This window comes from Hippopotamus amphibius, chromosome 3 (assembly GCF_030028045.1).
Source record: "Hippopotamus amphibius kiboko isolate mHipAmp2 chromosome 3, mHipAmp2.hap2, whole genome shotgun sequence".
Lineage (NCBI taxonomy): Eukaryota > Metazoa > Chordata > Mammalia > Artiodactyla > Hippopotamidae > Hippopotamus > Hippopotamus amphibius.
The window spans coordinates 17797905-17819630 of NC_080188.1; the positions used below are offsets into that span (position 1 = coordinate 17797905).

Genomic DNA, 21726 nt, shown 5'->3' on the forward strand with positions numbered 1-21726 from the left:
GATGCTTTTCACTTATAGGAGTGAGGTGGACTTTTGTTTGCTTTGGCCTACAGAGGTGACAGTGAAAACAGCAAACCAAAGCTTTATTTGAAAAAGAAATCAAGGATTTTATAAGGATTGTCAGCTTTTTGCAACTGGCAGTACTTTAGAAAACCTCATGTAGAAAATGAACAGCATGTTGATAACTTAATCTAAGTTCTGAATCTTGTTATTCCAAATTTGTTTAAACTACAGAACAACAACAAAAAACCATGAAATGTTTTTGGAGCAAAGTTATCTGTCAGTTGTCAGCATAATTAAAAAAAATGTAGTTCTTTTGTATTTAATTTTTTCTAGGTGTTGTGTTATAGTAAATTGCATCCTGTAATTGATTTTTGTAGACAATGTGTTAATCTGTGAGAGCTTTCAAAATACCAGGTTACTCTTTGAAAGTTCATTTCTTGGGGTTACACATTATAAGAGTGGCTTCCTATGGAATTTATTTGGTGTTCAGTTAAGAGACAAGTCATTAACATACTTTGCATCATAGACTAGGAAATGTTTTAAAAGTAGAAACAAGGGGCATAGATAATACACAGAACGTGCATACTCCCCAAGTGCATTTATATTAGGTTTTAGAATGAAAACACATAAATGCATATGAGCACACACCTCACACGAACACTTGCACATCTAATTCCTGCTTTGACCTGTGTAAACTGCAGCCCAGCACCTGTTAGGGAAGAAGGGGAGTGGGTGTCACTTGGTGCAGGTGGTTACCTGAACATGAATTTGTTTTCTTGGGTGGTCCGGTGGTTAGGACTCTGTGCTCCCAATGCAGAGGGCCTGGGTTTGATCCCTGGTCAGGGAACTAGATCTTGCATGCCGCAAGTGAGATCCCACATGCCGCAACTCAAAGATCCTGCATGCCGCAACGAAGATCCAGCATGCTGCAGCTAAGACCCAGCACAGCCAAATAAATGAATAAGTAAATATTAAAAAAATGTGCACACTGAAGCTTTGTAAGCCAAATATTTAAAAATGCATTAGGGAAGGAGTCCTTATGTAAACTCGTACTCAATCACTAATTAATATTTTATGTAAAACCAGGCTTTTCATATTTTGGCCTTGCATAAAACATGGGTTTATAGCCATTATTCATTCAACAAGTTATTTAACAAATGTGTTCAACACAGCTGTAGTTATTGAGCACCTACTATGTGCCAGGTACTGTTGGGGGAGCTGGAGATTGAGCAATGAACAGGCAGACCAGGTCCCTGTTCTCATGGTGCTTAAATTCTAGGTGGGAGAGACAGCAAAGAAGGAAACAGATAAACAAGATAATTGCAGATGGTGGTGAGTGTTAGAAAGGGAAGTTAACAGGGTGTTTTGGTAGAGGGCGCCTGGGGGCTGGATGGCAAGGAGGTGGCATTTCACCTGAGCATAAGAGGGCCCAAAAGGTGTTCTAGGAAGAGGGAACAGGCCTGGAGGTGGGCCTGGTAGAGCAGCAGGAAGAAGGCAGGTGAAGCGCAGAGAGCTGGGCCCTGAGTTGGGGAGGGCTGATCTGGGCCAGGCTGAGGAGGGCTCCATAGGCACTGTGTGGGGTTTGCTTGTAAATGCTGTGGGCATGAAAGCGAGGAGTGACGTCTACTTTGGGCAGAAACCAAGGGGACCACTTAGGAGGCTGGTGTGTTTCAGGTGGGAGGTGGTAGTGATACCTTAGACACATAATTATTCTTTATCTTGTGAAATGATTGTGACCCAGTGTCTGAGATTGGTGCAAATGACCGAGTAACAAATCGCTTCTTTTATGTTGAACACAAGCAGTTTGTCCTTTGCTCAGCTGCCTCTAACCACAGCTTGCAGGCACAGTTGTGTCCTGGCATTGGGCTTATTTACTTATCTTTGTGGTTTCCTGCAGACTGGATCAGCCCACCTTGGGTGCCTCAGACCAGCTGGACTTGCTCTTCTGTTTACTGGCACACAGCAGCCTTCCTGTAAGATGTGAATCTGACTGGAGCTAGTATGTAGGCGGCAGTTCTGCTGTCTTGCTTCAAGTCAGTCTGATGTTGGTTAGTTGCTTGAGGTTGTGTCCTAGGTTGTGATGGAAAATTTTAAAATATGTATTAACATTTTTTTGTCTGTAGACTTATATTACTTTTAATTAGTACATGTTTGAGTTTAATGAAGAGGGAGGAACTTGTCATAGTCAAACCACTCCTTGAATTTGAAAAATTTGCTGCCTCTGCTAAGCAAAGCTGGTGTAACCCCGACCAAGATTTCAGCAGCACTCCTGTGGAGTGTTTGTTGGATAGTAGCAGCAGCCTCTCTCTGTGCTTTGGGAGCTCTAGTTGCTTAGAGTAATAACAATTTGGGTGCAGGTTGGTTTAACAAGGAAAAGGGAGAAAAGCAGGGATAGAAACCCCACCTAATCCACAACGGGACACTGCCTGGAGCAGATCTCATAATGAGAAAAAAGCAAATTATAGTTTGTTCTCCGAGACAGATTCCCTAATCTGATCTTAGCCTAAATGTGCCTCTGCTCTGATCTTCCATTTCTGACTATCTAAGCCCTTCTCATCTTCACCCCTTCCCTGAAGCATCTCTCATTCATTCATTTACTCATTCATTGGGTGAATGTACTAAACTGGGTAGAAAATAACCGCTAGGCATCTCCTCTGCCCTGGAGGAGCTCCTCTGGCAAGGGAGAGTAGCCTCTCTCCGAGGCTGTGCCACAGGAGAGCAGGGACGGTGGCCAAGGAGGAGGTAGCTGGGGAAGGGCAGGGTGTGCCAGGTGGTTGGGGTAGCACGTGCAGTGGCCTGCAGGCACTTTGGAGGAACCTCAGTGACTGGCTGTTGGTCATGCTGGCAGGAAATCTGCTGTAGGGGGTAGCAGAGGGTGAGCTGAACAGATGTGCTGGGGCCAAGATGTGCATGGCACACAGATCCCTTCCGAGGAGCTGGCGTTTTATCTTGGGGCAGTGGGGACCCCTTAGGGACCAAAGCTGATCTCTCCCCAAACTCTTGTAGCTGTGTAGTTTATTCTGTGTATCTTTCATTGAAGTTATTTGAATAATTTATCTCCTTAGCCTGTAAACTCTGTGAAAACAGAGGTGGCCTTGTCATGTATACCAGTGCATACAAATCGCTTGGGCGTCTTGTTAAAATGTAGCTCTGCTTTAGTAGGTTTGGGATGGAACTTAAGATTCTGCATATCCGACAAGCTCCCCGACGCTGCTGATACTGCTGGTCTGGGGGCCACACTTGGAGTAGCAAGGTTCTCAATTTAAATATTTTCTGCTAATACCTACTATTAGATGTAGAAGTTGCTCATATTTTTTGGAACAACTGCTGTGATTTCAGAATAGTCATTTGTATCTGGGAGGACAATAGTGGAAATAGTGTCCCATGAAATAAAACTTAAAAAAAATCAACAGGTTTGAAATTGGTTGTCTGGAGAATAGGAATGAAAGGAAAAATTTGCATTGCATACTCTTGCACCTTTTAAAAAATTGGAACATTTTACATATTAACTATTCAGTTTATCAAATTTGAAAAACACTTTGATGGCCTTTTCTCTTTTTCAGTGTACTTAACTTTGTCCCAAACACCATTAGGATATTATAATAGGCTAGGCATCGGGTTATTATTGAAAAATAGACTCAAGTTGCCCCCTTTTTTTAAATAGATTTTATTTTTTGAGCAATTTTAGGTTCCTGGCAAAATTGGGCAGAAGGTACAGAGATTTCCTATACACCCTCAGTTCCCACGCATGCAACAGCCTCCGCTATTATCAGTATCCCCAGTCATTGTGGTGTATTTGTCACAATTGATGAACTTGCATTGATACATCATTTTCACCCAAAGTCCATATTTTACACTGTGGTTCGTTATTGGTGGTGTACATTCCATGTGTTTGGACAAATGGATAATGACATGTATCTGTAACATCACACCGAATAGTCTCCACGCCCCCCAAATTCTCTGTGCTCCGCCTGTTCATCCCTTCCTTCTTCCAACCGCTGGCAACCACTGATCTTTATAGTTTTTGCCCTTTCCAGAATGTCATATAGTTGGAATCGTAAAGTATGTATCCTTTTCACATTGGCTTCCTTCACTTAGTAATGTACATTTAAGTTTCTCCAGTGTCTTTCATGGCTTGATCACTCATTTCTTTTTAACACTGAGTAGTATCCCATTGTCTGGATGTACCACAGTTTACCTCTTCATCTACAGAAGGACATTTCAGTTACTTCCAAGTTTTGGCAGTTATGGATAAAACTGCTGTAAACGTCGTTGTGCAGGTTTTTGTGTGGACATACGTTTTCAACTCCTTTGGGTAAACATCGAGGAGAACGATTATGGGATCATATGGTGAGAGTAAGTTTAGTTTTGTAAGAAGCTGCCAAACTGTTTTCCAGAGTGGCCATTCCATTTTGCATTCCCACCAGCAATGAATGAGAGTTCCTTTTCCTCTACATCCTCATCAGCCTTTGGTATTGTTAGTGTTGCAGATTGTGGCCATTTGAATAGGTGTGTAAGGTATCTCATTGTTGCTTTAATTTGCATTTCCCTAATGATATATGATGTGGAGCCCTCCCTTTTGATGACTTTTAAGAAGGAGTAGAAATAATACATCGGTTTTTTTGAATTTTATTTCATAATATACATTGGTATTCAGGAACATTTATAAAAGTTGTAGAAAAGGAAAAAATTATTTGGTTATATTTGTGAATCTAGACTTAAGTACCTTTCATTTTTCCATTATTTCTGTTACCTCTATATTTGCTACTGGAAGAGTGATGAACTAGCAGTCTGTACTGGTTTTTTAAATAAATTTAAAGAACCAGTCTATACTGCTTTTTGGGTTTTCAAAAAAAAAAATTTATTTTTTATTTATTGGCTGCATTGGGTCTTAGTTGCTGCACGTGGGCTTTCTGCAGTTGCAGAGAGCAGGGGATACCCTTCATTGCAGTGTGTGGGCTTCTTATTGCGGTGGCTTCTCTTGTTGCAGAGCACAGGCTCTAGGTGCGTGGGCTTCAATACTTGTGGCTTGTGGGCTCTAGAGCGCAGGCTCAGTAGTTGTGGCACATAGGCTTAGGTGCTCCTCGGTATGTGGGATCTTCCTGGACTGGGGCTCAAACCCGTGTCCCATGCATTGGCAGGCGGATTCTTGACCACTGCGCCACCAGGGAAGCCCTGTTTTGTTAGATTTATGAGAAAAGTGTGATGAAAAAGAATTTTCCTAGTTTTCATGCACTATGATACTTCTGCAGATTATTTTTAGATCTGTCATGTGTTATGATGGGATTAGACTCAGGCCTTGTTCGCTTTGATTGAGCTGGGATAAATTCTTTGCTGAGCCTTTATCACCTATAAAATTAATAATGTGTTCTGTATTTATCTCTTTTTTATAGGTCCTTTTTTTAAAAAAAATAAATTTATTTATTTATTGGCCGCATTGGGTCTTCGTTACTGCACACAGGCTTTCTCTAGTTGCAGCAGGTGGGGGCTACTCTTCGTTGTGGTGTGTGGGCTTCTCATTGCTGTGGCCTCTCCTGTTGCAGAGCATGTGCTCTAGGTGCGTGGGCTTCAGTAGTTGTGGCACATGGGCTCAATAGTTGTGGCTTGCGGGCTCTAGAGCACAGGCTCAGTAGTTGTGCACACGGAGTCAGCTGCTCCACGGCATGTGGGATCCTCCTGGAGCAGGGCCCGAACCCGTGTCCCCTGCATTGGCAGGTGGATTCTTAGCCACTGTGCCACCAGGGAAGCCCAGGTCCTGTTTTAAAATCAGATAATATCAAAATTTGCTTAAGAAATTATGAAGACCGTCTGCAAACGTAAACTTTAAAATGTGGTTGAGTTTGCAGTTTAAGTCTGTGGTTTTTTTGAATGTGTCGTGGTCAGTGCTGTGGAGCCAGAGAAGAGTAGGACACAGGCTCAGCCTTAGAGCAGTTTGCAGTTTAGCAGGGAGAGGGCCCCGTGAAGATAATTTAATTTAGTGTGACAATACAGTTGTATGAACAGGGAGTCACACAGCCATGGAGTCCAGGGAGACTTTAGAGGAGAGGATACGTGAGCTAAGTCTTTATTTTTTTTAATTTTTAAAATATTTCTTTTGGCTGTGCCAGGTCTTAGTTGCGGCACGCGGGCTCTTTGGTTGCAGCATTCGGGATCTGGTTCTGTGACCAGGGATCGACCCCAGGCCCGCTGCATTGGGTGCACGGAGTCTTATCCACTGGACCACCAGGAAAGTCCCTGAGCTATGTCTTTAAAGAAAGGTGATTGAATCGTAGGTTATGAAGAAAAATAGTTAGGATATACTCTTGGTAGTTTTCTAGCATGTTTTAGAATTATTCAAGGTTGCTCTCTGTTTGCTTTGCTTGTGAGACCAATGATTTTTTAACCTTAAGGGAGGCATGTCACATTAAGTAAATTACCCAGATACAGGGAGATTCAGAATTAAGGGCAACTCTTTTCTTTCATCCCAGCACACCCTAGGGCATGGACACACCTATTTGTAATTTTGGCATGGTGGTCATTCTGGTGTAACCAGAATGTAACTTTATTTTCTGTTTACTACATAAGGAAACTGAGACCCAGGGCAATTAGGTGGCTTAATTTGAACAAGATCATATAGGTTGTTGTGGCAGAACTTAAACCCAAGGTCCCAGATCTCTGGGTTTTGCACACTTTGTTAATGTTGCCCTGCTGATTTATTTGTGCTTTCTAAATTATTTTATTAAAATCAAAAGTATGCATGTGTAGCAATAGGTTGTAGTTGAGAATATTTTTTTTTAGCCACCTGAGTTTATGCATGTGCATTTCAGAGTAGGTCAAGGGCCCTGCAAAGAAAAGGGCAAAGAAAAGAAGCATGCAGTGAGTTGCCTGTTGGGGTGGATGGAGATTCCCTGACATGTGAAGGGTGTCATTGTCTTAAATGCTCAAGAGCCTGGGAGGCCCAACCAGTTGTGTGAACTGTGTGCAGGAAGAAACCAGGGCCTGAGTGTTTCAAGAGAGTGGAAGTTGCCAAAGTCCAGTGTGGTGACACAGCGCCCCCTCCCAGTACTGGACTCGCATTCCCAGGAGGGCATCCTGTGGGAGATGAGGCAGGTGTGTATACCATTGTCTCTTCTCCAGTAAGAGAGTGAGCTTTCTAGAGAAGTGTCACTTGCAGAGCGGATTTATAGTGTTAACGCAAGCACGGAAAGGAAGAGATGATTACATTTTTGAGCAGTTAATATGTGCCAGCCATTGTGTTGGGAGCCGTCAGCTTCCAAGGAATCCTGAAAGTAGTGGTATTATTCCTTCCCCCGTTTTTGGGAAAGGTGTGTGAAGATACTGAAGTTCAGAGAAGTTAGGCAACTTGTCATAGCTATTCAGATTAAAGCTTGAATTGTCTAGTTGTGAATTCATGTTTTATCTATTGTACCTATGCTATCTCTGTAATAAATGGATTACAACACATGTTCAGGATATAAAAAAAAAGGGCGGTCAGAACTTAGAAAAACAGAAAGACTGAACTTGTTTTTTTTCTCCCATTGGTGAGAGGTAAAAACAAACATTCAACTTGGCTGCTTTTAAAAATAGGTGTATAAAAAAAAAATAGATGTATAAGATTGAAGCTATTCAAGAAGGAGCTCATATTTTTTGAATGCCTGAGTTTCATGGTGTTCTTGGTTAGGGAGGAAAAAAACCAGGAAATAAAGGGTTTCTCACCAATAGAAAATTGAAGATGGGTCAAAATTGGGGGAAGGTTAGGGCAAGTAAATGATAGACCAAAAGAGGTCAGTTTTGAAGTGACTATAAGCCTGAGTTTTCAGTTTTCTCGTTGACTTGAATTTTGAGCTTTAGAGCATTATCACTTATCATCTCATGTTCTTTTCAAAGCACCATGGAACCGTGTTTTGTAGTTATTCAGCTTCTCTGGAAAGTGCTCTTTATGTTAAGAATTATTTTAGAGCATCCCGCCATAGTGGCATCTCCTGCAGCCTGTGACAGGACACCAGACAGGAAGTTGAAGGCGTGGGTTGGAGGCCCAGGTTTGCCTGTGTTGCTGTTTAGCCTTGGCTCGATGCCATGGGAGTGGTGATCTCTGCCCTGCTGCCCCCCACCTAGTCCTGTTTTGGTGTCACATGAGATGAGTGATGTAAACTGTCAAGCACCCATTAGGGTGAGCTTGTGTAAGCAGTGGGGTGGATGTAGATGTAAGTTTCCATTAAATTTCTTGACTTAAACACTTCAAGTTATACTTCCCTGGGCCTTTGGTCTCATAGGACATCAGGTTGAATGATCATGATGATTGATCTTCGTTTGGAATGTCTCTGTTACTGCAGGTCAGGGCGGTCATCTTAGACTCTCCACCTCTGATAAGGAAGAGAGGGCCCCTGGAGCCAGTGGCCTGGGGCAGACCCTCTCTCCCTCTGTTCCCAGTGGAGGTGCCACGTTGGATACGTCACTTCTGTCTACGCGTGAATGTGTTCATCCTCAACATTGGGGATAAGAGCCGTCTTCCAGGCTGTTGAGGATTTATCCACATAACATACTTAGAACAGTGCCAGGCTTAGGGTAAGCACTTCATAAGAGTAGGCCATTACCACCATCATCTTCATTGCATTTAGGGGTGGAGATGACCTTCACAGTTGCTTATTGGTTCTGTTACCTCTTTTTTTTTTTTAATTTATTTATTTGGCTGAGTCACGTCTTAGTTGTGACACATGGGATCTTCGTTGCGGCACAGGGGCTTCTCTCTGGTTGAGGCGCGTGGGCTCTAGAGCTCAAGGGCTTAGTTCCCCCTCGGCATGTGGGATCTTAGTTACCTGACCAGGGATCGAACCCGTGTCCCCTGGCTTGTTAGGCAGACTCTTAACCACTGGACCACCAGGGAAGTCCCTGTTCCCTCTTTTGAAAGATGAAAATATTGGGTCCTCTAGAGGGGAGGTGGTTTCCCCAGAGTCACAGCTGAGATTAAAGCAAGGTGTTCTGAGTGATGTTAACAGACACACACACACACACACACACACACACACAAAACACACACACAAAACACACACACACACAAATAAATAAATAAAACAAGGTGTTCTGACTCAGTCCAGAGCACTTTGCATCATTGGTACTCACTGTGATATTGAGATTATTTTTCACTGTTTTTATCACATTCTGCTTGAATTAAACATAAGCCCTGGTTCATGGGTAGAGAATGAGCAAAATGCTCTCATCAGCCCACAAGTCATTCAGATCCGATAAGGGGATCATGGGGCAGAGAGAATTACACTGGCTGCTGCCACTGCATGACCTTACCCAGGGTCACAACTCTGCCTCGATTTCCCCTTTCCTAAAATAGAGGGAGGGAGCAGCTGCCCCACCGTTTCTAAGTCCTTGTCATCTCTCAAAATATTGTGAAGAATTTCTTCACTTCCAGGGCTGTGAAAGTCCAGGAAATAGTGTGCCAACCAAAGATGTAGATTCTCCAATTTTGGAAAACTTTAAAAATAGGAAGGAAGTTTATTTTTTTTTAAGCAGAATTCATAATTGTAGGCCCGCCGGAGGCAGAGAATCAGCCAAATGGTATTTTGCGGAAGTTCTTTTCACTGGGTGGACCCAGAGGAAATCAGTCATTAGGTGAAAATAAATTGTAAGATGTTTGAGGCAGTATTTGCCTAGAGACACATGTCTATTGTGGTGGTCTCTATTGTGTCAGGTTTTTTTGTTTTCTTACACATGTAAGTTTCCAAATTTAAAATATTAGAGCTTTAATTGTAAAATGTGACTTCAGAAACACAAACCAAAAACCTGCTTATGAGTAATGAGTTTGTGGCCCCTTTTGTTTTGATTATTACCAAATAAATTGTATAATGAGCATGAAGTTTGCTAGTGCTTTTGATATGGTCAGAGCCCTCTTATAGTTCCAAAAAACAGCCATGTTACAGTTTCTAGGTGAATGGAAGACATTTTCTTCCCACATTTGAAAATGTATGATTTTAGAGTACACTGGAGTTTCAATCAAGGCGGTATCACCCAGTTTTAGCGTAGCTGAAAGAGCATTGTATTAGGGTTTGATTTTTATCAATCCTATAGTGTTTAAACTAGTTGAGATTGTGATCTCTGGTGTTTTTCCCCAGGGGAAGAGCTCAGTGTGCTAGACCACCAAAGCATAGATTCTGTATTAATTATTTTGCAATTACCACACTGCTTAGGGGAGTCCTGTGGTATTTTTACATATTTTTGGCCAAGAAATCCAGCTTGTCCTTTAAGTTCAGTGTCAGTCACCACACAGTGATTGTGCATCTGCTCTCTGCCAGACCCTTGGGACACAGATGAGAAAGACACAATTCCTTCCTCTCAGAGGGGAAGGTGGGTGTGTGCAGTGGTCCTTATGTAGAAGTCCCACAGTCAAGTGGGCTAGGGGTGGTGGTCAACCTTTGAGTAGCCTCCTGGTACACGAAGGTAATCGTTTTCCAAATGCAGTAAATCCTACTTGACAGTCTCACTGTTGACTTTAATCAGCAAGCATAGTCAGAACCGATTGTACATGGTTAACTTAAATGTTGTCCTTCTCAAAAGAAGCCAGAGATGTGGTTTGGATGTAGGTGTTATGAAAAAAAAAGCCTATAGTGTCCTGGAACACCTCTCTCTGCAGGTTTTCAGAGCTCTGTAGATTTAACAATTTTTTGCTTGAATCTTGATTGAATAAACGGAGGCAGTAGAGCGCAGCTGGCTTGTCCCTGTCGGGGAGAGGGTGGGTCTGCTTTCAAGCCCTTGGGGCAGACCCCAGGCTGGGCAACAGAGCCCTTCACATCCACATAGTATTAGTGGTTAAACTGGAAACTGGAAAGTGCAACCAGTGGGGCTTGTGAGTCTAGGAAAAGTCCCCTAAGTCACTAGAAAGGCAGGCACTGTGTTTTTCTGTTTTTTGTTTCTTAAAATAAATTTGGTGGGCTTAGAGGTTTTAGTCTAATAAGAACATTTCAAGCCAAACTCTCTGTTTCATCCCTGTTAAAAGCAAATCATGGGGACCTGGTATGGTCTAGGAAAAGAGCCCTGGATGGGGCGGTCTGGCTCTGTCCAGCCCGGCCTATAACCGGATGCCTGTGGTTCCAGGCCTCTGAGGCTTTGTTTCCTGAGAAAATGAACAGATTAAACAAGTGGTTTGAGAGTCCCATCCAGGGGGTGAGCAGGAATGTTTGAGTGGAAGAAGCAGCACGAGCAAGGGCATGGAGACAGACATCCGTGTAAGCCGAAGCCCGGGATGTGTGTGCGTGGTGCTGAGTGGACCTCCCTCCCTGCCGGAGTTGGTGCATTAGAGAATTCACAGGGAAGAGGTGGTTGGAGTGCCAGCGTGGAGGGCCCTGAGGGTCAGGCTAGGCGGTTGGTGTTTTGGTAGCGACTGGAGAGGAGCCCTAGAAAGTTGGTTGAGTGGTAGGCTGATGTGATCCGAGCTGGGCTTCTGCCAGTGGAGAGTGGGGTGGGTGGGTATATATACTGGGAGAAGCCAGAGGCAGGGCTGGGGGTCTTGCTGTGATCTGAGTTAACTGCGGGCCTAGTGGCTTGAGGTTTTGGGCTCCTAAGTGAAACTGTATGGCTGATGGCTTATTGAAAAATGGAGAAAGAGAGAAGAGTAGAAGGCACTTTCCAGGCTTTCATACTAGTTGCCTGGAAGAGAATGAGCTTGATTTGGATGTCCAAAGTCTGGGTGATTCTTAGAGAGGTGGTTGGAAATTTGAGTCAAGTTTAGGAATAAATTCAGAGCTAAGATGTACACTAAATTATCATTGTCAGCCTTGGGGGAGTGGGTGAGGTCCTTGAAGATAGAGAAAAGCAGAACCCTGTGAGGAGTCTTCCCTGAGATGTCTGTGAAATGGAGGGGCCTTTTACTGACACATCCTAAAGGAGGGACTTGCACTAACAAGATTTCCTTACCCCTTCCCTGCCCTTAGGGCTTACCTTTGTTTTATTTTTTTCCTCTTACACTTGTAAACCAAGATGATGTCCCACTTTTGAAAATGTCTTTTGGATTCAGAGACTGCAGTTCCTGCTTGGTAGGTGCAATGCTTGTTCCTTGATGGTAGAAGCAATCGAAACATAGATCAGAGTTGAGTGTTAGTGAGGCATGGAGGCTTCTCAGTGCATGTGAGCCATCCCCTTGGCTGGGGGGAGATGACAGAGCCTTGGACACAGTCCCAGCAGCAGCTCTTGGCCGGCACAGCTGAACCTTTATCTCTCGTCAGCCTTGGTTTCGGTGTTGGTTCTCTAGGAATGTTCCTGATTGTAAAATATCTGGTCTCGTGAAGATGAGGTCAGTGGAGGAGCCTGGGGGGGGGATGGGGGTGGGAGGAGGAGCTATGCTGTCAGACTCCTGCCATTTGGGAAGCGCAGCTCTGGGGGCACTTGGAGGGGGCGGGTCCTGGTGCCTGTCTGTAAGGGGGCCCTAGATTAGGAGACTTAGAGGTCTGAGCCGCATGGCTGTGCCCCCCTGCCCCCCACCCCAGGAGGCTCAGCATCCCCAAGACGTCCCTGCACTTCTGCACAGCTCAAATGGAAAGATGTTGTATTCTGAGAACTCTCTCACTTGTATCTCACCTTCTTTCCTTCCCATTTGAGAGAGAGAGAGAGCGCGTGCGCCCTTGCCTTTTCCCTGCAACAGACTTGCAAAGGCAGTGGTGTGTTTCCATCTTCCTGCCCAAGCTGCAAGCTCCGTCCCCCAAGTCTCCATGGATTTGCAGGCACCTTGCGACTCATTGCCTCTGCTTTTAAAGTCTTCTGAAACTGAAAATGAAACTTGCTGTGTGGCGTGATGGGCAGGAAGGACAGTGAGGCCGTGACCGCTTTAACATAGGATGACATTTCTCCTACTGCCACAGGCTTTTCTATTTCATTTTATTTTTTGATATCCAGCCTGTTCTATTGGCTTATCCTGGGCTTACAGACAACTAAAATCCATAAATCTTTTTCACATGAACTTTTGGCATGCTGGGTCTACCCTTTGGTACCTCTACCCTGCTGGGAGTTTATAATATTTTGTACGTATCACCATGTTCCTGATGTTGGATTTTTTGTTTTTTTTTTTTTACTTTTTTGTATTTTCGTTCTATTAGCCAGTTTATTTGTATAGTATACTAGGATTTTGGAACTGGAAGTGATTTAAAGAATACTTCAGTTCGTTCCCTTCAGCGTGACACACGAGTCCACGGTCTTGGGGAAACTGCCAGTTGGGGGATGGTTGGGTGCTTGGGCAAGATCAGATTTTCTTTCTCATACATTGGGAGTGTAGGTGGGTCAGGGAGGAGGAGAAACCTTAGCTGGGGGCTGGGCGCCTGTTAGGAATTTGACACTTAGACAACTTTGTTCTGTGTGCGACTTTACGCTGTATCATTTTTGTGGCCTGTACTTTTTTTTTTTTTGATTGATTTCCTTCATCTCTAAATTCAGGAAGAAACTGTTTCCCACTTAATTCTACTTTTGAGGTATCCTGTGCTAGGATACAGTCTGAGTTTTTTAAACCTTTATTGAAGTTATCTAACATAACTTCTGAGAAAATCAAGGACCAGCAAATAGTACTGTTATTGTTATACTTGATAAACATAAAGTATAAAGTGTGTTAGGTGGAAAATAGATTAGAGCAGTTCTGATATCCTTTACTGGCCCAAGTTCTGATGTGCCTGTAGATCAAGATTAAAGAAAAGGGACGGCCACTTGGTGAGTATAGTTTATTTCAAAAAAAGTACTCAGGTGATATGAGAGAAAAAGTCCTGTTTCTACCACCCATCTGAATGAAATTTAGGATTCTTCAACATATGTGATAGGTTTTATTCAAGAATGCAGTTAATGCTGTAAAAGCTAGTGTGGTGCAGTATTTAAAAACTGCAAATAATATGGCTTGCAACTAATATTTATAAGCCATACCAGAAGCCCTTCTGGCAATTGAGTCTGGCAGTCATACCGCTAGTAAGTTTAAATTTCTAACATGCTCCTGGAAACTACCATGGGTCTCACAGACTCGGGTGACAGGGCTGTGACTGGGCTGCTGGGTGTGTTTATGCGTCCAGCCAACAGGGCAAGCAGGGGCTGAGATCCAGCCCACACTTGGCAAACCAGAGTCTGCTGTCCATAGGTTTTGCTTTGCAAAGTTGGGGAGGACAGGGGTTTTTGGCTTTCAGTAATTTGGACAAAGGCACCATATATGTGAAGTGTAGCCCTATGCTATAAATTATTTTGTTTTTATAGAAATTAGTATTGATGTTGTCAAGTGATTCCATACTGTGTCCACAGATGTTATAATTTGAATTAGATTGATTTTACTGCAAGTCCTAGGATGTAGCAAGAGTATTTATCTGATTAAGAGGGCTAATGATTTATCTAAACTCAAGTTTGAATTGTCAGTTTCATGAGATAGGCCAATTCTTACTATTAACACAATTTTTATTTAAGCTACAAATTTTTGTCTTAAGTAATTACCTATGCATATAAAAAATGCAGTCTTTTGAATATCACTTTTAGAGTGTCATCTAAAGTTTTTAGTTTCTATGGATACAGAAGTTTATTTTTCAGATTGCATCCCGTGACTTAAATTTTGTATGTTATATAGTAAAGCATTTGGGAGCACTTAGAAATGTATGCTGAAATTCGACATTGAAAATAATTTATCATATGTTTAAAATGAAGTTTTTTTCCTCCAAATAATTTTGTCCCTGGAAGGCTTTATCTAATAAAATTAGACAGTAACCTCTAAGATTTCTTAAAGTTTAAGAAAAATGTATTCTTTTAAAAGTTAACTTTTTTTGAGATTGCAACAGCAATGTATGTAAATATAGAAAAATAACATGTTGATAAGCAAAAATAACAAAGCACCGAATTTCTGCTACCCAGAGATAACCACGAGCCATCCCTTCCAGATCTTTTTTAGTGATAAGCACTGTTTAAAATTGCATCTCTTTAGCTGAAAATAAGTAGAAGAAACAACAGCTCTTCACGCATACGTACTTTTAAAAAAAATCTTTCAGAATTTTGGTCCAGGATGCCAGAATGGACTGGGTGGATGGGGAGCGGACTTGTTCTGGGGGCGGCAGCACATGCTACCTGCACAATTTCCATGCTTCCTTCAGGAATAAAATGGCCTTGAAAAGAGAGAGAACTCATAGGCATGAATATGGAACTGTAATTTGTATTCAGATTTCTGGATTTTTTTTTTTTGGTTTCAGTGCGTGGTTCTCACATCCAGCCAGTGAACTCCAGTCAGTTACTCGTTCTTGCCTGTTTGACCTTTGGAATCATGCTTTACCTCCTCCTCTCCCCTCCATTTGTGTTGCTGTGGCCCTAGTTGGAGGTCATTGTTTCTTGCTGCTTAGATGTGCCTTTGTTCATACGTGGATTCATTTATTTGGAATGATGTGAGGGAAAGGGCCAGGCACTGGGATGACAAGGCCCTTGCCTCTGGGAATGAGCCTCTCCGTGGGGGTGAGGGTAGGTGACTGAGCCATTCCCACTTCAGCATCCTCCTGCCTGTCACCCTCCTTCTGCTGTTTGTCCGTCAAACCCATTCTCTCCACAGCAGCTGCGTGATCTGTTGGAACCTCTGCCGGCCCGGCCTCACCTGTGTCAGCCTGCAGCCGCGTGCTGGGCCAGGGGAGCTGCCTCCTTGCCTCTTCCGGCCAGCCTCTACCCCGCGAAGGCTCAGCCCCAGGTGCCTCTCCTCAGAGTCCCTCCTCTTGCCCTGCCTTCCCCTCCCTTCACTGGTGAGCTGAGGCCCGTGCAGCTCCATGGTCTCCAGTGCCTGGCTTTCTAAAAAGGGCTGCCTTTCTGGCCCCACTTAGATGGTCACATTCGTCAACAGTCCTGGTGCCCAGCACTGATCCAGAAGAGTCTGTGTTTCTGTAAAATGGAAATAGCAGGGTTTTCCGCAGAGGGTCGGGGTGAGGATTCGGTGAGATCATCTATGTGCAGCACAGCGTCCGGCACACAGTTGGCTTCCGTAAGTGGGGGGTTAGTGCCCGAGATACGAAAATAGCTTAAACTACTCCATCCGATGAAAGTCGCAGAAGTTCAGCTTTTCCCCTGACAGTGTGCATGTGCTTATATAAAATACGGGTGTCACACATTCTCTACCTGATATTAGGTAAGGTTTGAAAATAGTCATTTTATTGTGTGTTTCTTTCATTTTAACCACTACCGTTTTCTTGCCCGATTTTGGTGTATTTTCAAGTAAATATGTTTCAATTGAGGTTAGATTACATTATTTATTTTACACTTTAAGGTGGAGAAACTGAAAACTGCCGTTCATTTGCCTCTCACATTTTTAAAGTGTGTGTGTTTAGTAAACACTGACACAGGCCTGCAGGGTCCACAGAAATGGATCAAACAGCACCCCGTTCCCAGCCCGAAGTGTCCGTGCGGTGACCTGTGTTACCACAGTGGGCTGGGGCCCGTGGGAGTGGAGATGCTTGAACTGGGTCTGGAAGCATCAGCAGATGCTAAGTGCAGAGTCGATGGAAGAACATTCTAGAGTAAAGGCTCCCCTGCTTGCCTGCAGTTGTCATATGTGAGCTGCAACCTAAATGACAGTTCCTTGAAATGAGGATTTAAAGGTATTTATTTTGTCATATTTTCCTACCCTCCCACGGGCAGGAATAACATAAAGTTGACAGTTGAAAATTATTTTCATCTGTTTGTATATTATACTAAATTGTCATATCAAGGACTAGGTAGTCACATCAGACTTCAATCGAGTATTTGAAACATTTGAGAAGAGTTGCAATGTTTTTATATGGATGAAGGATTTACATTATGTAGACGTTACGTCCGTAACTCTTAACTGATGGACACTTGAGTTTTAACCCACTGAGATTTTGCTTCCCTTTTTGACTGGATCTTAACATTGTAGTTTCCCTTTGCAGACTGATGGCTAAAGCTTCTAGTCTAGCATTCCCATTTTCAGCTAGATTTATTCTTGCACTGGAATGGTGGGATGGCTTTATTTTATTGTTTTATCATTCATATATGCAATATATACACACCACAGTCCCGCTGCACATGGCCCTGCCCCCTCCATGCCTTCCTTTAGTCCAAGGATCCTTAACCTGGGATCTGAGGATGGAAGTTGGGGGTGGGGAGGTCCATGAACTTGAATATGGAAAAAAATTCAATTTTATTATCACTAACCTTTAACTGTGGTTTAACATCTTTAGTTATGAGTCATCAGCCCCGATCCCAGTAGCACTGGCAACTCCTATGACAGTAACATCAATAAAATCAGTCGTTTTCATATTGCATTATGGTTGCTACACGTTTCTCCAAAATACCATGTATGCTCATCATTACTTTAAATTACGATAGTTACACGATTTGCCACTAGACCTTGTTAAGTATGGTGATAAGCACATAATGCTGTATCATAATTATTTGGATAATTCCCTTTTGGTATAATTCTTGTGTATTGCCTTGTGTTCTCTTTTACGGCATTTAAAAATCTTACTCTGAGGAGGGTCTGTAGGGGTTTGTCAGAGGGGGTCTGTGGCACAATGCGAGTAGGAGCCTCTGCTTTGGCCCCTGGGGTGCATCTGAGAGAGCATGCCAACATTTACTTTGGGAGGACTGGTAGGAATGTGGGGTATGTAATTAAAAGCTGAGACACCGCCTCTCATTGCCGTATAGCCTTGCCTGTTGCCCTAATCCATGGCAGCACGGTGCTTTTCACAGCCTCCGTAGCTCTCGTGGTCATTGTAGTATATGCTGAGCCCCCTCCAAAAAAAGTGTTAACGTACATTCTCAATAGCCTTTGAAAAAATACGCTAAATGATTCCCATCTAAAAATGGTTAAAGTAAAAATAGCTTAGGTGCTTAAAGGGGCAGCCTTCAGCAGTCTAGAAAAATCTTATAATCCGAAAGGATTTAGTCTCAGTCTTTCTGGTTTGCTGTTTTTACAGCGTTTGTTCCGTCTGCAAATATTTGTTGCATGCACACTATGCACAGGCATTGTGTTGGAGATTCTACAGATTTACCTTGGTTTCTCTTCTAAGGTCTACTTGAGATATTTCTTATCACTTAAAAACCTTGAAGTCACTAAATTTTTATTTTCAATTGCAATCATTCATACATTGAGGAAATTTACTGAATACTTGCTGTGTGCCAGGCACTGTCCTCGGCACTTCGGGCTAGAGCAAAGGAGACAGTGATTCTGCTGTCTTAGGGCTGATGTTCAAGCATTTAGGTGTGTGATGCTCTGAAGTTTGCAGGGCTGTCCTGTAAGTGCCAAAGAAACTGCTTGCCCCTCACAGACCTGTGTAGTTTTGTAAGGTTTTCACTCTCTGTTCCTGTGGTCCTCGTGACATCTCCGGGCTGGCAGAAGGACAGAGAAGGGAATGTCCTCCTTGCTCAGCTCCGTTTTAATCAGAGCTTTGCTACTCTTATATTTTTGGGATTGCTGGGAAGTTGGGGGTGGGGTGAGGTGGGGGAGAGCTGTGTTGCCTACAGGGTGTTTGGAAATTTGGTCACATTAAAAATGTGATTGGCATTATCTGTGGCTGGCTGATATGGAATAAAGTTTTGTCATTTGTTACCAGTTCTGTACTGAAAGGCAGTTAGAATAATGGCAAGCTCATTGCCTTTAGGTGCTGTTACTCTAATAATAGAGAGTTGACCTATTCTTACTTGGCAAACACAAAGGTCACAGTTGGCATTTATTGGAAGCTGGTATGTGCTAGGCTCTACACTAACAACTTTCACATTGTTTAATTTTCTCCTGAAAACAACCTATAGGGTAGCTGGTAGTATTCCAGTTTTGATAGAAGAGGACGCTGAGGTTCTAAGAAGCTGGGTGTCTTGTCCAGACTTGTGCATGAAGTGGCAGAGCCTGGAGCTTATTTTGGCATTTCAGCTCCAGAATTCCCTGTAGGATCTGTCCATGTAGTAGATTCATGGCTTCAGTTGGGGCAGGAGTCAGGGCCAACTTTTTGTATCTTTTTAAAGGTTATTCCCTTTCGCTTCTGCTCCCAGATACCCTGCCCCTCCCTTCCCCTCCAAATGAAATGTTTCTCTCTGGTCTAAAAAGCAGTGCCGGGTTCACTCTCATCTCTCCTGCTTACCTGCCGCCTCTCTTCCCATATGCACATGAACACTTCTTGCTCAGCCCAGCTCTAGGGGTCTGGGTGTTGTATGCACAGTTTGGGATGCTCCTCACACATTTGCCAGAATGGCTTCTGATTGAGCAGAGTTTGTGACAGCTAGCATGAGGTTAATTGGAACTGGATCCTGAATAGGTTAAAAAAATTTTTTTTTAAATTTTTTATTTATTTCCATTGTTTACAGTGTTTGCCGTGAATGAAATTGATGCTTTGATCGGGAAGGAATGAGAAGGATGAATGGGTTGACAATATGTCCATGATGATAAATGCAGAACACTGTGATCCTTTTTTTTTTTTTTTTTTAAGGGAAATGACCCTTTAGTATACACAGGGAATCACAGGTAAGAAAAAACTGTTAATTGTGATATTTCTGGGCTTGGGATTATAGGCAACTTTAACTTTGTATATTTTTGTGTTTTTCTTTTATACGGATTGTATTAAGCTTGTTACTGGAAATAATAGATGACTAAAAAGTACATTCTGGGGCTGTGTTTAAAAAGGAGGCTGGAAACTTCCCTTGCGGTCCAGTGGTTAAGATTCCTCGCTTCCACTGCAGGGGACATTGGTTTGATTCCTGGTTGCAGAACTAAGATCCTGCAAGCTGCGAGGCCCAGCTTTAAAAAAAAAAAAAAAGGAGACTGGATTATTGAGAAGTGGTTAAACAATTAGTACTTGCTGCTTCTTGGTTCTTGAGGTTGGCCCTTTCACACCAAGGCAAGATGCTGCAGGCCAGCTTGCTCCTGGCTGGGACCCAGGAGAAGGGCCCTGATCTTGGGCCCGGAAGGGAGTCAGAGGCAGGGAGCAAGGTGTTCCTCCTTTCTGTCCCTTCTGCCCAGCAGCAGCCTCCCTGCAATGTCTTAGTCATAAAGTGATGGACCTTTCTGTCCAGCCTGGTTGGCCTAGAGGCACCTGGGCTAATGCTGCCTGTGAGCAGAGTGCACATATGAGGGAGGCGTCCCAGAGGGAAAAACACATGCTTTATCTTCTTCTTAGAACAAGGGGATGGAGAGGGAGGGGAAGAATTTGAGAGCAAAGGCTGCGTTTTCCAAGTAGCTGTCTTGATTCTGACAAGCTGATTCCATTCACTTTGTCTTAAGTACACAGAGTAGGACTGTGCGATATTCTCCGGGGCTGGTTATCCAGGAGCCTGGGCTGTTGCCCATCATGCAGAGGTACAGTCCCGGTTTGATTAACAAGACGAGGTCCTGTGCCAAGGTAGGGAGCAGCCCCTCCCTGGCCTTTGTCTGGCACGTGTGATGCTGTTCCTGGGCTCGCCCTGCATTGCCTGGATTCTGAGACACAAGTGCAGCCTCCGTGGGGATGGCTGTTTCTTGTTGCTGTGGCTCAGAGCCCTGTATTGGGCACAGGCCGCTATCCTTTGCTCATTTCATTCCTTTGGGGAAGGAAAGCCTTAATATTTTGCCTAAGAAATATATCCTACCCTTGGAAATTTTGCTGACACCCAGAAAATTCCTTTGCTGTGTTTTTCATTGAGGTGGGTTCTGCTTACAGGTGAGCGAAGGAGGGCTGTGAGTCCCGGAGAGAGGGCAAGGCCACGTGACGCTTCAGTGGTCCCAGTCACTGAAAACAGGCATCAGTCCCACTGCAGACATGGGCCTGGTGTAAGAGGAAAAATACGACTTTAAGAGAGAAGCAAAATCATCTTTGAGTGGAGCATTGAGACCTGTGTGTGAGGCATTGTGTAGCTACTTTGCAAATGACGCATCTTTTTTGGTCCTCTTTCGTAGTCCTTGTGTGTTACACGTGATTACAATCCTTCCTCACTCTACACAGCAGAGAGCAGAGGGGGTATGGGAATCATGTGGAAACAAGGCATTCAAACATGAATTTCACTTTGGCTCTCTCAGCAATTTGTCATGTGATCTAAAATTTTACATATTCACTTTTTTATAGGAAAAAAATGAAGTCAATTTGGACTCCCTTAGGATCTTTTCTTCTTTTTGTTTTTCGGTTCACACCTTACGGCTTGTGGGATCTTAGTTTCCCGACCAGTGATGGAACCTGTGCTCTTTGCAGTGGAAGCTCAGAGTCCTAACCACTGGACCGCCAGGGAATTCCCTCCCTGAGGGTCTTTGGTAGCTTATTTTATTCTAAGAAGGGCAGTTTGGTGAATACTTAAATCATCCTATTTGCCTTTAATAATTTATTTGAAATGTACTCTATACTGAGTTTGTATTTCTCTATCTTTCTAACTTCCTTAGCACTTCTACTCCTGTAGTACTTGGTATTCTACTTTGTTTAGTCATTTGCATACTTGTTTATTTTCTTTGTTGAGATTGTGGGTTCCCAGAAGGAGAATATTTATGTATTCTTTGTATTTGGCATAAGGTTTTATACATATTGGGAGTGTGAATAGGACTCTTAGTTGCAAGTGACAGACCCCAGTATAAAATGGCATTATCAAAAAATTTATTGACATAAGAATCCCATTTGAGTGGCTTCAGGCATAGCTGGATCCAGGTCCTCAACCATATTCAACCATCATTCTCACCTTTTCTCCCTCCCTGTCTTTATTCCACCTCCTGTGGAACTCTCTGGCATGCATTTATGTGTGATAGCACCTGGGGTTCCAGGCTTATATCCACAGAAGTAAGTCTAAAAGCAAGAT

At 43.3% G+C, this 21726-nt stretch overlaps 1 protein-coding gene across 9 annotated transcripts in view; it reads left to right on the forward strand.

The window, feature by feature from the left end:
• The window catches only part of TBC1D1 (TBC1 domain family member 1), a 205698-nt gene that overhangs the window by 73961 nt on the left and 110011 nt on the right, over positions 1 to 21726 (forward strand). Inside the window, exon 1 of one of the 9 annotated variants that reach the window (XM_057729964.1) lies at positions 11181 to 11213. The exons of the other annotated variants lie outside the window; for them this stretch is intronic. Within the exon in view, the coding sequence (XP_057585947.1) occupies positions 11196 to 11213 (18 nt within the window). The 5' untranslated portion in view covers positions 11181 to 11195. Of the gene's footprint in view, positions 1 to 11180; positions 11214 to 21726 lie in introns of those variants that run through there. 9 annotated transcript variants of the gene reach the window in all.